The sequence below is a fragment of the Passer domesticus genome, chromosome 1 (genome assembly GCF_036417665.1).
Source record: "Passer domesticus isolate bPasDom1 chromosome 1, bPasDom1.hap1, whole genome shotgun sequence".
Classification (NCBI taxonomy): domain Eukaryota; kingdom Metazoa; phylum Chordata; class Aves; order Passeriformes; family Passeridae; genus Passer; species Passer domesticus.
Window position 1 is genome coordinate 132,311,583 of NC_087474.1, and position 16,005 is coordinate 132,327,587.

General features: G+C 41.2%; 1 protein-coding gene and 1 long non-coding RNA gene across 2 annotated transcripts in view; one reads left to right on the forward strand and one right to left on the reverse strand.

Moving 5' to 3' along the window:
- STMN2 (stathmin 2) overlaps positions 1–9,667 on the forward strand; it is a 39,219-nt gene extending 29,552 nt beyond the window's left edge. The window contains exons 4-5 of the mRNA XM_064389943.1: positions 5,720–5,911; positions 8,306–9,667. Coding sequence (XP_064246013.1) covers positions 5,720–5,911; positions 8,306–8,365 — 252 coding nt within the window. The 3' untranslated portion in view covers positions 8,366–9,667. The remainder of the gene's footprint in view (positions 1–5,719; positions 5,912–8,305) is intronic.
- Positions 1–16,005, reverse strand: part of LOC135281249 (uncharacterized) — a 54,594-nt gene that overhangs the window by 25,510 nt on the left and 13,079 nt on the right. The window lies entirely within an intron of this gene.

The window sequence follows — 16,005 nt, forward strand, 5'->3', positions numbered from 1 at the left end:
TCCTTGACACTCTTAGCCCATCTCTGCTTTGGCCACCCGTGTTTACTGCTCTGTACAGGGGGCTGGCAGGGGAAGGCAGGGAAGGCAGCAGAGCTGGGGGACAAATGTTCCTCCCTGGACATTGCATGGCACCTACAGAACTGCTGCTCCAAGTGACAGGCAAAGAAGGGATGCTGTCCTTCCCTGCCAAAAGTCGAGCTTTCTTATTCTGTCTCATTTCTGTTACCCTTTCCCACCAAATCAAGAATGGGAATGAGGACAGGCAGTGCCCAAGTCATATGTCTCCTGTCTTGCCCACCTGTTGATCTCCCTTTCTATTGCTGCTGGCCCTCAGCTGTGCTTCTGTGCAGAAGTAACACTGCATTAAGCATTTTTCCATGTAAAGGTCCCACTAATAGGTGTAACCAGCACCAGGAACAAATGTTTCTGTCACATTTTGATTTACACCGTAGTGTGTCTATACACAATGGTTCAATCCTAAGTAACCAAAGACAGCAAAAATTCCAAGAAACTTCATATCACTCATCCAAAAGCACACATTAGCCTGTGGAATATGGGCCTGTAGGAAGATGTTTGCTACCACAAGGAGAGGATTTGGTGTTAGGCACCAGAGTCTGTCTCAGAGCACATGGAGCCATCAGCATACATCCCAATGCTGGCAGACATTCTCTCCCTTTTCTGCCATGGGCTCTGCCACTAATGAACAACCATAAGACAATTTGACATTAATCTTCATTAACTTTATAATGCCAGGCCTCAAACTGCAGCAGACCATGAGGGCAGAGGCTCAGGTGGTACTTCTTGCATGCTCCCCCCATGCCTTGTTCACTCCCACAGGTCACAACCATGAGAGCAGCAATTTTGTGCCAAAAGAGGAAGAGAAAGTTTTCTTGAATCACAACATGGATGGGCTTTTTTTTTTTTTACTCCACATTCCAAAGGGTGTTTGGCAGACTTTACAAAAATAAATTGAAAAAAGAAATCCCCACTTAAATTTAAGCAAAATTTTTCATTATCTAGCTTCACTAGAAGCAGAGCTACACCCATAGTTACAGATCACATGTCTCTGATTCTCCTGCCAAATGGGTATTTCTTGAGAGAAGTCTAATTTGAGATCATTCCCATGCTTTTACAAGGAAAAATCCCAGCCTCAGTTCCTTCTCCTGAAAACATCAGTACTTCAAGTCACCATGCCCAGGCTTCGCCTTGGCATTTACAGTGTAGTAGGAGCCTTTCCTTCTGTCTCCACCATCTGCCCCATTAACAGTATCTTGTAGGTACACAGTGTATTGAGGAACACCAACATTACTGCAGCTTCTTCTGAACAACTGCACTGTAAAAAAAACCAGTCAGTGAACAAATGTGTTGTGAAAGAGGAGCACTTATGACTGGTGGTGTGTCTCAGACATCCCAGTAACTAAGGGTACTGGTGATTGAGGTTGAATGCATTCAAGCTGAAATTCCCAGCTTAAAAGCAGTTGTCTGAACCCACTTTTTGCTTAAGAGCAATAAAGGATTACTTTCATCTCCACATCAATTACTTCAATATTTGGATATGTCTATCAAACAAAAATAGATGTCAGAAAATAAAGCACCTCTTACTCAGATAGGGAGAATTTTCTTCATGTGAGTAATAGTTTTACAGTGTATCTCCAAAGCCAGTTTCCCTAACTGATTTTGCTCATGAAGTGAGTGTTTAGTAGTCTACATCTATTTCTGGCCAGTTAGGTAACAGATGAGGATTTCCTTTTGAACCACTCATCTCTGAAAACTGAAGATGCACATGGATCCCTTAAAAATACGGCATGAACATCACAGGAATTTGCCTGCATTTTTAGCATGTCAGTATGTTTCTTGGAGCAAAGGTATCTGTACCAGGACTATTCTCCAGTATTTTTATTCTTCCATATTTAATTATTAACAAATAAGTATTTTTGTTTCTCCACATTATTTTGTGGCCTTTCAGTACCTTAAGGGGGCTTGTAAAATGGAGGGAAAGTGATTTTTTCCAAGCACAGATAGTGATAGAACAAGGAAAAATTGTTTTAAACTAAAAGAGGGGTGATTTAGATTAGGTGGTAGGAGAAAGTTCTTTAATTTGTGTGTGGTGAGGCAGTGACACAGGTTGCTCAGAGAAGCTGTGGATGCCCCATCCCTCGAAGTGCCCCAGATCAGGTTGGATGGGGCTTTGCACAACCTGGTCTATTGGAAGGTGTACCTGCCTATGGCAGGGGGTGAGAATTGGATCATCTTTAAGGTCCATTCCAGTCCAAGACAGTCTGTGATGCTTTGATTCTATGATGTAACACTAGATGCTGCAGCTGTAGCTGCATTAGTTATGCCTTGTTATATTTAAGAAGTGTTCTGAATATTTCCCCTTGAATATTGCTTTTTTGCTCCACCATTTCATATTTCTCTCTCCTTATTAGTTTTCTTTCTTTCATCTTGTTTACAGCCTTTTTTTTTAATTTCTCACCACATCTGTATAAGAAACACCGTAAGCAGTATAAAATTGTGTTAGAGCTATCAAAAATTTCAAAATATCCTTTCCAGCACTTCAAACAGTGTTGAAAATAAACTTGAAATAAAACCTCCTATGTAGGTTGGAATCCTGCATAACTGTGGAACTGTGTGAGTCCAAACTCAGCCATTTAAAAGCCAAGACAAACAACAAAGGGAGTCTATTAATCCCAGCTCCCCTGGGTATCCATGGTCATTCATTTACCCATTTCTGGATGCGTAGTAGACTTTGAACAGACAGGGTGGCCAAGTTCTTTTGCCAAATGGGTTGGAAACAGAAAATAATTTGACAATCCAGTACAAACACATAGCAGGCGCCTTCCAGAAGTGTCATAAGGGGATTTCAGAATGGTCTGAACACCAGGGAAACAGGCAGACTGACAGCTGGGGTACAACGCCATTAGAGAAGGGACATCAGTCTAAATGACATTCTACCCTGTGGATGTTCCATGGCAGGGAGGGGGTTCCTTTATTTTGAACCAGTCCTGGGTACCGGTGATTTTCCTGTCTCAAAATTCGTCACAATGTGCCATGAAAGACATATTGCAAAGGAAAATCACATTAGGGGTTTACAGTCAGTTCCTGAGGCCTTGTTCAGCTTTCAAGCAGTCTCCTTTTGGAGCCAACCCAATTTGCATCCAGTAAATACTGAATTAGAGGATAAGGATTTTCTTCATTATCATGAATTATAGGACAAATTACTTTTGAATGTACTGTCTGCCAGCGCAGCATCCAGAAATGTGTGTACTTTGATATGAAGCTCTAATTTCTCACTGTTCTCCAGTATTTATGATAAAAAGTCTTTCCAGAAGGCAAAGGGTTTGAATGGAAGAAAAACAAATCTTGAAAAATAGCCAAGTGCCTCAAAATCTCAAAGGCATTTTGCTACCTCCATTGAAAGCAAATGTTCTTTTAAAAAACGCGTCTTATATGCATAGTCCAAATCTTACTTTTTATTAGTGCATGGCTATGTCCTTGAGAATTGTTTTCCAAATCTGAAAATGTATTATTTTATAACACATTATATATGCATATTTAAGCACCATGAAATGTTAGCCTTTCCAATTAACAAGTCACTTCTGCAATGTTTCATGGGAAAGGACATTACAATAATTCTAATGGTGCCTTTTATATTCAAACTCCCAACAGGAAGAGAAATCTGTTCCCAGATTATCCATTATCCATTATCATTTAAGCAAAGAGTTCACAAAATTCATATCAGCAAACAAAATTTAATGATTGTAACTCTTCCAAAAGTAGATGAGGGATTGCTGTTGAGTAGTGAATTAAACAGAAAATGCAGAATAAGTTTAGAGGCACTAGGCAAACTGTGCCACTCAGGTTTGTCCACAAGTGGGAAAGAGAGATGAAAATATTTAGTTATTTCAGGTTTACATTGCATCAGGTCTTTTAAAATAACTTTTTTATGTAGTAAAATAACCTATGGTTAAGAACAGTTAAATGGTAAGTATCTGAAATCAAACATTTTGTTTCAAAATGAACTACTTATATTATATTATATTATTATTTTAAAAAAATATATTTTTATTAAGCAAATTTGGCTTTTCTGAGTTTTTAATTGCTCTACAAAATTCCTTCTTTTCCTCCTCTACTTGTCTTTGGCTCATCCTTCTTCCATATTCCACCATTGAAATTCCCTCTACTTTTGGCTTCATCTACTTGAGGGGTTTTGTTCCCACTTGCAACATCTTTCATCTGGCACAACAGAGTCAAAGGCATGAAAAATGCTTGCTCTCTTACTCTGTTCTACATATTCTGCAAGGGAGAGAGGAGCCAGGAAGACTCAGGGAGGTACCAGCCTTTCCAAGAGACCATTCCTGCCTGCAGGTGCTCCAGAGATTTGAGATTTGATTTGCAGGTTTGAGAAATGAGCCTGTGCCTGCAGCCACTGATAAGGATGGATGGAAGTGGCTGTCTCCCATGATCTCAAACAGGCCATTACAGCCTTTCAAAGCCAGATGTGTTTTATGCAACATCTTGCTGCAAGATGTTCTGCCTTGCCTTTGCAGCCTTTTCTAGAATCTGCTTTATTTGCCCTGTCAGTGCATTTGGTTTTATGCATATCTTACTTTCATTAAAATATTTGCTTTCTCCTAGTTGAGTGTTGCTCATATAAAAGAATTGCAGCCTTTTTCAGTCCATTTAAAGCCACATGATAGAATTTAAAAGGTTTCATTACCACTGATTGTAATTAATGGTTAAAACCCTTAATTTAGGCCATAAACTAACTCATTTTTATGGATCACACTGGCAATGGTGCCTTGGGATCAGCACTGAAATACACATTTAGCCTCCCAGTGCCCTATTTCATTCTCTGTTTTTCTGTTTCTTCTCATGCTGCCTCTCATTTATTTTATCCAAAAGCATACGATGTTGTTAATCCTTTCCAAATAACTGTCTTTTCAAATAGACTTGCCTGGAGAATGGGCCCAATGCTGCAAGTTTTTGGCTTCTTTCCTAGGATTAGTGATTTCCTGTCAGAAATTTGATTGAGTATACATAACAAAGCTGATGCTTCTGAGAAGTGAGTTTACAAGGAAGAACACAATACTAAGCATAGACTGCATCTGTTTAATTCCTACTCGCAGTTTTCATCTTCCTTGAAAAATAAAAACTTTTAACTAAAAATTTTTGGTATTTTCTATGCAATAAAACACTTTTTCCCCCTTCCTAATTGGTGAGATTAATCTGAATATAAGTGTAATGAGAAGAAACATTGTCTGAATTGATTCTGCCTGTACTTCATGTCAATAAACAGTTATTAACTATTCAAGCACATTGAAGAAGAGTCCAACCTGGGTGAAAATTGCACCTGTCCTGCATCAGTAATCTCCCTTTTTACTCTGTACATTTCTTCAACCCCAGGTTGCTATCTCTGAAGATAAAAGGCCTGTAGCTAAAATGCTTCAGCTGTCCGAGGTTGAGCAACCCCTGCAGTAATCCAGACGAGCCAGGGCAGCAGCACAGCAGTATTTCTTGTTAACAGAAGTGCTTTGGACATTTCTCTGCTGCTGCCTCAGGCATATACCCCACATTTAGCCAGTGCTTCTAAACGTAAAACTAACCTGGTTCACTCACAAAATGACCTTTCTAAAAAAAGACAGCAAACTTTACAGAGTTTCCACACATGCTTTGCTCCACATGAGTATTTCTTCTCAGCCTGTGTGTCTTTTTCCAGTCCCAGGAGGCCCAGGTGCTGAAACATCTGGCAGAGAAGAGAGAACATGAGCGAGAAGTGCTTCAAAAAGCTTTGGAGGAGAACAATAACTTCAGCAAAATGGCAGAGGAAAAGCTGATACTGAAAATGGAACAGATCAAAGAAAACCGTGAAGCTAATTTAGCTGCTCTTATTGAACGTCTCCAAGAGAAGGTAACCACACCATCACTCCTCACCTTAGACTAGAGAGGAAAAGCTAATCCATATTTTGCAGAGGTGTTGTGCATAGTCCTTACCTCAGCTGCTACACTTGAGCTATTTTTAAGTCAGAGCTACTGATGCCTGTCCAAACCCCCACCCACTTTGGAAAAGGACTGAAGTGCCACAGTCACAAAATCACAGGATGGTTGAGGTTGGAAGGTCCCTCTGGAGATCATCTGATCCAGCTCCAGGCTCAAGGGGGGCCATGTAGAACCAGTTGCCCAGGGCCATGTCCAGGTGGCTTTTTGATATGTCCAAGAATTAAGACTTCAGTTCCACTCTGGGCAACCTGTGCCAGCGCTCAGTCACCTCACAATGAAAAAGTGTTCCCTGATGTTCAGAGGAAACCTCACGGGTTTTAGTTTTTGCCCATTGCCCCTCATCATGTCACTGGGCACCACTGGAAAGATCCTGGCTCTGTGTTCCCTTCATTCAGGTATTTCGAGATATTTGTTAGATTCCCCTGAGCTGTCCCCAAACTGAGCAATCCAGCTCTCTCAGCCTTTTCTCACAGCAGAGACTGAGAGATGCTCCTTGATCCTCATGGCCCTTTGCTGGACTGTCTCTAGAGAAAGGTTGGATTTCTGGCTTCTAAGAAGTTCGGTGAACAAAGGAAAGGTCACTTGTGTTTAGATTTTAGCTTCAAAGAAAAGTCACTGATCAAATCAAACAACTGCCCTATGTCTGTAATTCCTGGTTTCTCAGAGGAGAAAGAAGAAAAACTCTGGGAAAAAAAAATTCTTCCATATACAGCAATAAAGGTCTGTCTTTCCACAAGTCTTGCAAAGAAGAGAATAAATTTTCATATGGAGATCTTTGGTACAGCCAGGGGAAACAGGGAATCACAAACCCTAGATGCAGGATAAAGTATGCCCTTCTCCAAAAGAAACCTTCCACACAAGGGAGAGAAACATGCAAGTAAAGATTTAGAAGTGTTAAGAAAAAACTAATTAGTGCTGTATGAGTGATCGTTTGTTTCTCTTAATAATTAAGTTTCTAATATACTCTGATATACTATTTCAATAGTAAATTGGCTAAAGAAAATAGCTCTCAGAGGTTTTCAAGGAGATATTCATAAGCACCTCCACATCTGTGATGGAGACAAAAGTCTTTGAGAGTAGGAAAGAAACAACAGAATCCAAAGGATAATGTTACAAGTAACTACACAAACAGGATAATTCTTGAGCTTAAGTACTATACCCAGATTGCTTGACATTTTTGCATTAACTTCATTTGCAGGCACATTCCCAGACCTCATGAAAACAAAGGAAAAAGCAAATTAGTTATCATCAAGGTCCAAAAGGAAGTGGGAAGGACAGCTGATGCATCTCTCTGCCCTAGGTTAATGTAAACAGACTGTTAAACCCTGTTTCCACAGAAATGTGATGGTATATATGCATTAAACCCAAGAAAGACTTCTGAGGAAAGATGATAGTAACTTACTTGGAATCATTTGCACTGACGAGTAACGCAAAAATACAATTTTGCCAACACCAAAACATCAAAAAACAAACATAATTTGCCAAAGTCAAAAGTGAATCCTTAATATACAGAAAAAGAAAAGAGATACCTGGTTCCAAGTCTTCCAAAGTTACACAGGATGTGGGTTCCTCAAGGTATTGGTGTGTAGAAACTACTGCAGAAATAACTTCTGTATGCTGCAGTTAATAGGAATACCAAGCAATAAAATAAAATCTATATAAAATCTTTATAAAATCTAGCATTCAGTATTACAGATCTTTAAAGAATTGATTTACAGGTTAAGTTAGTGCAATAGGAGGTATTTTTCATTATAGCCAGAGAAAGAATCAAGAGGACAGGTAGCTTCAGTGTTCTGACTAAGAAAATTATTGAGATGTTCAGATTGACTTATCTGGTTGAAACTAAGTTCTTGGATCTTTATTACAGTTCCTAAATGCTACAGATAACAGAGTAGCTAACATACAATATGCAGGCAATTAATTTGTCACTCATACTTCCCTATAATTAGTTTAATATCCAGGAATCCAAAGAGCAAATATGAGCATGTGGCACATTTTATTCTGCAAGCAGCGTCTCTCTGTGTGGCCCTTTTAAATGAAACTCTGTGAGATCCTGAGGATCATGAGGCCATATCAGATAAAAGCTTTTGAGCTCCAAAGCAGGAGTAGAAAGTAAACACAAAATGTGCCTCGGGCTGGTCTGATGGATGACACCTCTCCTGTGTTGCTTCTTTTAAAGATGGTTGTGCTGTGAAAAAAAGTTTTGCACAAGCATCAAGCATGACCTAAACTTGTTGTCAGCATGAACCTCCCTGGGCAGGTGGAATGAGAAGATTTGATTTTTTCCTTTCTTGATGTTTTCCAGGAGAGGCATGCTGCAGAGGTCCGTAGAAACAAGGAGCTCCAGGTGGAACTGTCTGGCTGAAAACAGCAATGGTGGATGTGACCCATCCCCACCATTAGTAAACTCCCCCTGCCTATATTATTATGGATCATGCGATATAAGTATGGGAAATGTATGACGTGGTTTAAAAAAAAGGTAAAAACAAGAACTCAATAAAAAACTTTAAAAAGAAACAAAAAAAATAAAAACAAAAACAATGCGGTCTCTTTGCAGAATGATTTGCTTGATGTTTAAAAAACTTGGATCTTATTTTGTAAATACTTACATTTTTGTTAAAAAATACAATTATTGCATTATGCAAGTTATTTCATAATCTTACATGTCCTGTAACAGGCTTCTGATGTTGTCTATTTCCACTCGGTTGAATTTGCTGGGTCTGTTCATTTGAAGCACCTCATGTCTAATTCCATTCCCTGCGACTTCTCATTCCAACCCACCATGAGGTCAGTAGTAGTTCTATGGTGCTAGAGGCCAATCATTGCCTAATAACCTAGACTGCTTTGCCATCTATAAGCTTTCTTGAAACAGTGACTAGATCACAGGTATTGTGACTTCACATTCAGCTGTCCAAGACAAAAGGCTCTTAAAATGGTTTTTCAAATGCAACTTATGCTGCAGGACTCTGTAGAACTTATGCTGTACTATTGAGGTTGAATCGCCACGTAGAGTGTTTGTTGCTTCTGCTTTTTGAGGTGAGAGGCAACAAAAGCATCTGTGCAACAGAATGAAATCAAACAAGATCAGTTTGAGACAAATTTTAGAGGCACATTGTAACCATCAAGCTATGACAAGTTTTGGATGATGCCAAACAGCCATAAAAATGCTAATTGTAAAGTGAGCTTAATTCACCACTTGACAATTTATTGATGGAGCAACTAATAGATAGCATCAAGTGGCTTTATCTGTAGGTGCCATGATCTATGATACTTATCTGATGCTACCACATTACATGTGTAACAGTACAAGAGGCTACCGAGTACTTCACCTGGAACCCATGAGCCAGTTGTTACTGTTTTTTATGACACTGCTGACTTCCATCCATCATGACCTTTACTCTTCAGTGTTAGCCAACCCTACCTAGTGACAGACATCTAGGACTAAGAGGGCTGAAGCAGGAGGAATGACTAGACAGGGTGCTTGTGCCAAGTACAATATCACCAAACCTAACACATCATCCCCAAAATAGCTGCAGTTTTGAAGTTGTCCCTACCCCCCCTGGAGGTTGCTGCCTGCATATTCTACTCTTCATTAGTGCTATTTTCCTGTATGTCATTGTGAGCAAGCTGTGATTAATAAAGAATTGGGGTTCTGTGAACTGAAAAAGGGCTTGTTTCTTCTCTCGCCTCTGGCATGTGCCCATGTAAGGGGAAAACCTAATGTAGTCATAAAAGCATGGAAATGAGACTTAAACAATTATTAATAAACCAAGCCTATTTCTCTGCTAATATGGCACTAATCCCTTCTATGCATTTTCCAGTGCTTAGGCTGGCTGTTTTTAAAGATTACCATATAAACTGAGCCTACAAACGTGACCTCTAGCACTGAGTTTATTAGAAAAGAACTAGCTATATACACATGTGCATGCATTCCTCAATCCTGACTCAACACTGGGGGAAAAATTGAATTTGGGGAAAGAAAAGTAAATAATCTATCTCTGGGTACATACATCAATAACAATGACAAGATTCTGGGTGTTAACACACAGGTTTTCAGGGTAGAAAACATTAATTTATAGGATTTATTGAAGAACAAAATCACTTGGGTTTCTGCTGAGCTCCAGAGATGAGATGTAAAATTGAATCAGACCCCATTTTGAATTGGGCAAGTGATAAAGAATTATCTCTAGGACTAGTAGAAAACTAAACTAATTATTTGAAGTCATCAAAGTTGCATCATTTACTTGCTCTTTCAGAGAGGTGGACTTTATGCTCCAGGTCTGCAACAGTCAGTTTTTTGTTTTAGCAGACTACTTTGTTTCAGGGCCAAGCAATGGCCTGCAGTCAAAAAGCAGCAGAAGTTGAACATGGAGAAAGGCTGTGAGCTCAGTTCTGTGTGCAGTGAACTCAGTACCACAGAATGAAATGAGTACTCCTACTTGTTACAGCAGCTGGGTCTTCTTGCCTAAATTACTTATCTTTCTTATGAAATTACCAGAAGTGAACCTGGCATGGAAGCCAGATAGCAGACGGTGAGTCTGGAAGACATGAACTTCAATGTTGCCAAGCCTATAAAGTTTGTATATTGCTTTAAACCCTAGTAACAAAAAAAAAAAAAAAAAAAAGGACATTATTGTAATTAAATTTAAGGTCCAGGATCTTAGCTTGAGGGCCTGTGTATTCTGTTTTCATTTCCCAATGGCCATCCACTTACAGTTTTCCCTGTCCATTGATTTAACAAATTCTGGAAGTACTTCAAGCCCTTTTCCTGTTTGTCTTCCTGGCTGTGGTTGCTCAGAGAACAAGCCAAGAACAAATCTCTGGTGCTGAGCCAAGCAGGGCAACCTGCATCACTTCCATGGGGTTCAACTCTCTTCCTCTCCAAAAAAGGGTGTCCACACCCAAAGTGCCAACTGGGATGGTCTCCAGTACGCTCTCACCTGCTGCAGAACTGGGCTCTGCCTGGTAAGTGCTTCTCAACAGGTACCAAGGCTGCACCAGGGAAGAGTGAAGAACCAGACAGTGGGAGCACTGCTGCCCCAGGTCACAAACCATGCTCTGCTCCTGCTCACTTGGCTCTTTGAACAATGGAGGGTCTACAATTTATTTTACTAATGTATAACTATGCTTTGAAAGCCTGTGTGCAAATACACTGCCTATTTAATCTCTAATAGCAGAAAGAAATATCTGGAGATCGGCAGCATAGCCATTTCCTTCTTTTACTCCTGTTTCTTTACATTTCCTTCTATTTTGCTTTAGTACTGCCTTTCTAGTCCCTCCCTGATTGTGCTAGCAAAAGTGTATTGTGGCCATGGGTCTCTCTTCATGCGTAGTTACAGATAAAAAATCTCCTTGAAAAGTAATAAAATATAAGTACAAAACACCTGCTTTTAAAGTATTACCATTTGGGTAAGACAGGGCTTTTTTAATTCAACGGCAACCAGAGGGTTCAGGGCTTTTAGATCAAAAAAATAGGCTTCTTCTTTGATTAACTGTAGATGCCCAAATCCATGCCATGAGCTGTGAGTGGCTGCTGCTGAACTGCAGACCATTTTCCTGCCTGAAACCCTCCGCAGGACGGGAGGGAGGCTGGAGCGCTGGCATTGCACCACACAGCAGTTCCCTCCTTTCACTGGGCTGTACGATGGCTCAGAAGCAGGGCAGAGCTGTGCAGCACATCTAGAGAGACACTTCTGGCCTCTGACCTCTGCAGATCCAAGGACTGCACTCCAGGCGTGGTTAAGTTTAGATCTCCTCTTGGTTAAATCATCAGTTGTGTCAAAGCTGCCGTGAGGCGACAGCCTGAGTAATTAAACAGGAATGGCTCAAAACTGTCACACTTCTCGTGGTCCTACCGAAGCCACTAAATTAATGCTCAAACCAACTCATAGAATCCTAGAATCATTTAGGTTGGAAGAGACGTTTAAGATCATGGGGTTCTGGCATCATTAACGTGGCACTGCTCACTCCACCACTAAACCACGTCCCTAAGTGTCACATCTCCACATCTTTTAAATACCTTCAGGGATGGCAACTCAGCCACTTCTGTTCCAATGCTTGATAACCCTGTTGGTGAAGAAAATGTTCCTAATACCAGAGTTACAGAGTAACAGAATCATTTATGTAGGAAAAGACAATTTAGTCTAACCTGTGACCAAACACCACCATGTCAACTAGACCATGGCACTAAGTCCATGTCCAGTCTTTCCTTAAACACATCCAAGGATGGCGACTTCACCACATCCCTAGGTAACACATTCCAATATCTAATTACCCTTTCTGTGAATAATTCCTTCCTAATGACCAATCTCCCTTGGCACAACTTTAGGCTATTTCCTCTTGTACAGTCACTTGTTAGCTGGGAGAAGAGACAAAACCCACTACAACCTCCAAATATTTCCAGAGTCAGGAGGTTTGGATGTGTGGTTTAAATCCACCACCAGTTCAGAACTTGAAAACAATGCCTTTTCTTTCCCCTTTTGTTATCATGCTTCTTATCACGTGGAGGGTTTTTTGTTGCTTTGTTTTTGAACGACTGGAAAGAAATCCTAACCCTTCTATAGCCAAATAGCAATGTCTGCCCATTCTCTCAGTCCAGAATCCCCAAACATGTGACTGATGTACAGCAGCACTGCACACACACTCAGAGCTGCCTGCCTGACTGCCATGCAGCAGCCCTGTCAGAGAGATGGGTCTGTGATCAGCACAGGAAAGAGTTTTACTCCCAGCACGTAAACTATAGGGAAGAGAGGTACTTCTCTCCCCTCTCCCAGAAGGAGCGAGACATTAGGGCAGCATGAACATCTTTCTCATCCCACTGGTGCCAGGTCCCATCATGTCAAATCAAACCCTCCCATCAGGTTTTGATGGAGAGAAGCAAGGATTGCACAGGAACAGGCAGGCCCCACATCCATCTTGCACCACATGCCCTGCTTTGAGCATATTCCAGCGGTGAGAAGAGGAGACATTCGCTTAGCAGAAGGGATACTGTTAGGGGGATATTGGGATAATTTTAGGCAACTTTCCTCGTGCCTCAGGGCTGGTGCCGCAGTGATGTTGGTGCAATACTGCCATGCAGTGGTCAGAGTTTGCAAGGGGGAGCATTTCTGAATGCACCAGGGCTTGATTGCAAGGATTTCCTCTGAAGAATATGCATTCCATCTGCTGTGCAGTTTACACTTTACATAAAGGTCTTTATGGTGGAGAGATGATGGTTTTGAAATCTGAGGCCTGAGTCCAGACATTTTCAGGTTTTACTCCTCTGTAAGATGAGTGGCATGACCATGGATAGCTTTAAGTCCAAAGAAAGGACTGATATTTTTTTGTGGAACATGGAGCAGCCAGAATTACAATTATTGCAACACCACTACCAGAAGCACCCCTGACTATGATAATTCCTGCATTACTGAAACTTCAAATATGTCTAGAAAGCAACAGGGTGCACAGCAGCCAGCTCAGATGAAAAACTGAGAAAATTATAAAAGCAATGTCTAAAGTATGGGGAAGGGCAAAAGAAGCTACACCAGAAACCATTAGGATATTAGGGGATAAATGAACTGTGAAACAAATCTCACATTTGAAAAGTAGTTTTCATCTCCTAGTGAGCATGGTCATCCTTGAAGCTGTCTCCCTTGAAAAACACTGAACTCTTTCTGCATCCCCACACCAATACTTGGAACTAGGGCACAAGACAGCAACCTAAAATCTAGCCTACATTATATGTGTGTGTGTGTGTTATCCATAGCTCTGTGAGCAATAGGAACCAGAATATGCTTGGATTATGCCATGGATTAGGGGGTTCTCCAGTGTACAGTAAAATGCCTGTGCTCTAGCCATTCATAATTCCAGTGCTGAAGCTCTGATGCCATCTGATCTTTTAGTTTTCTTTCTGGGAAATTCATGGAGATTCCTTTTACTATTCAAAGACCATAGGAATGCATATAATTGATAATTTACTTAGGAAAATATGCCTGCTTCAAGTCTACAATATAGTGCCATGCTCCCTTTCTTTTGGATAGCAGTAAATAGCTGCAGGAAAATGTCTGCCTCCTGTAACAGTTTGGCTTTGGTGAAACGGGTCACAGAAAAGGGAAATCCTGGGCAACTCTTGAAGATGGAGACATGAAAGGCATTATCCCAGATACAGCCCAGACAAGTGTGATATAAGGAAACAGCCAAGCTACAACTTAAATTTCTTTTAGCTATTATATTTGCAAAGGATTTTTTTTTAAAACTTTGAAAAATAGGTTCACCCTATCAAAATACATTTAAAAAACATTAGCTCTTAAAAGACACAGCTTTCCAAGAAGTCATTTAGATAATAATTTCTACATATTCAGAAAAGCTGACAAATATCCCCATGTACAACTGCTTCTGACCAGAAGATGGCAATCTCTTATTATTTAATAGGCAACAGATGATAAATTTTATTTTGAAGAGCCTTTCAACCTCTGCAGAATCCTGAAATCCTGCTATGTGGAGTCTGATGTTCTATATTTACCCTAAAATATGGGCTTGGGTTTATATAAAATATAAAAGGTAGCACTTTTTCCTCGAGCAAAATTCATTGCTTTTGCTACATTTCCTTAAAAATACAGCACTGGCAGACATTTGAAAGAAACTAAAGGCTAAGGTGGCCATATGAATAAGCAGGTTACTATCACCTGTTCTTTAGTCTGGAGCTTAGAGGCTGATTCCTGCTCCTAGCAAGCCTCAAGCAGCTCTCCTGAGTGCTGGATGGAAGCAAGAAAACATCACTGTTCTTCAGGCAGATGACACAGGCTGAAAAAGGGTGATGCTCACAGCATAAGAATGTGGAACATCCCTTCCTGCACTGTGTTTTACACTTAGATGTTTGCAAATGATGAAATAAATGGTGGAGTCCGGTGGCATATGAAGAGCTGTCCATGAACTGGTTGCACAGAGTGCATGTTTTCCTGACACAGGTATTAGCTGGAGCAGCACTGGATGAGTGCACATCTTCTGCCTCCAGGGAAGAGTTTGGAGGCAGCACAGCTGCTTGCTTGCAAAACACAGTCTGTGCTCAGATTAACAGTTTCTGTCAGACTTTGGATGTCCCCATGAAGGGCCAGCTCAATCTGCCTTGTGCCACGCTCCTCGGACACCCTACCAGTGCTGGAGGGAGCCTGACCCACCCAGCATCTCCTGGGGTGCCTGTCCATGCAGGCACAGCTGCAGGGAAAGATGTCATCTGGGAAACACAGAGAAGGAGGAGGCTGATGGCTGCCACTGACAGACAGCAGCAAACTGGCAGCAGCAGTCAGGCTGGGGGAGAACAAGGGTGAAGCTGGGGGATGCTGCTTCTGCTCTGAATTTCCCCAATCCCTGGCGCCCCAGGAGGAGTCCTGTGGGAAGGCGATCCATGCATGGATGTCATGGTTTAATCCAGCAGGCAGCTAAACACAACACAGCTGTTGGCTCACTCCCCCCCACCACCAGTGGGATGGAGGAGAAAAATGGAGGGGAAAAGTAAAATTCATGAGTTGACAGTTTTATAGGACAGGAATGGAAAGGCAGTAATAATAATAGTAATAATAATTATGCTATACCAAAAAAGAGATGCACAATGCAATTGCTCACCACCCACTGACCAGTGGCCAGACAGCTCCCAAATTATATACTGAGCATGATGTCATAAGGCATGGAATATCCCTCTCAGCAGTTGGGGTCAGCTGATCCAGCTGTATCCCCTCCCATCTCCTTGTGCCCCTCAGCCTTCTCAAAGTGGTGTGGTGTGAGAAGCTGAAAAGTCCTTGACTTAGAGTAAGCACTGCTCAGCAAAACATCAGTGTATTATCAATACTGTTCTCACCCTAAATCCAAAACACAGCATGGTACCAGCTCCCAGGAAGAAAATTCACTCTATCCCAGCTAAAACCAGGACAGCAGGGTCCCAGGGCATCCTGAGAGCTGCACTCTGAACCCATCCAGGATGCTGTCCAGCAGAGACACCACTGCAGGGATGTGTGTCCTGTGCCTCCCAGC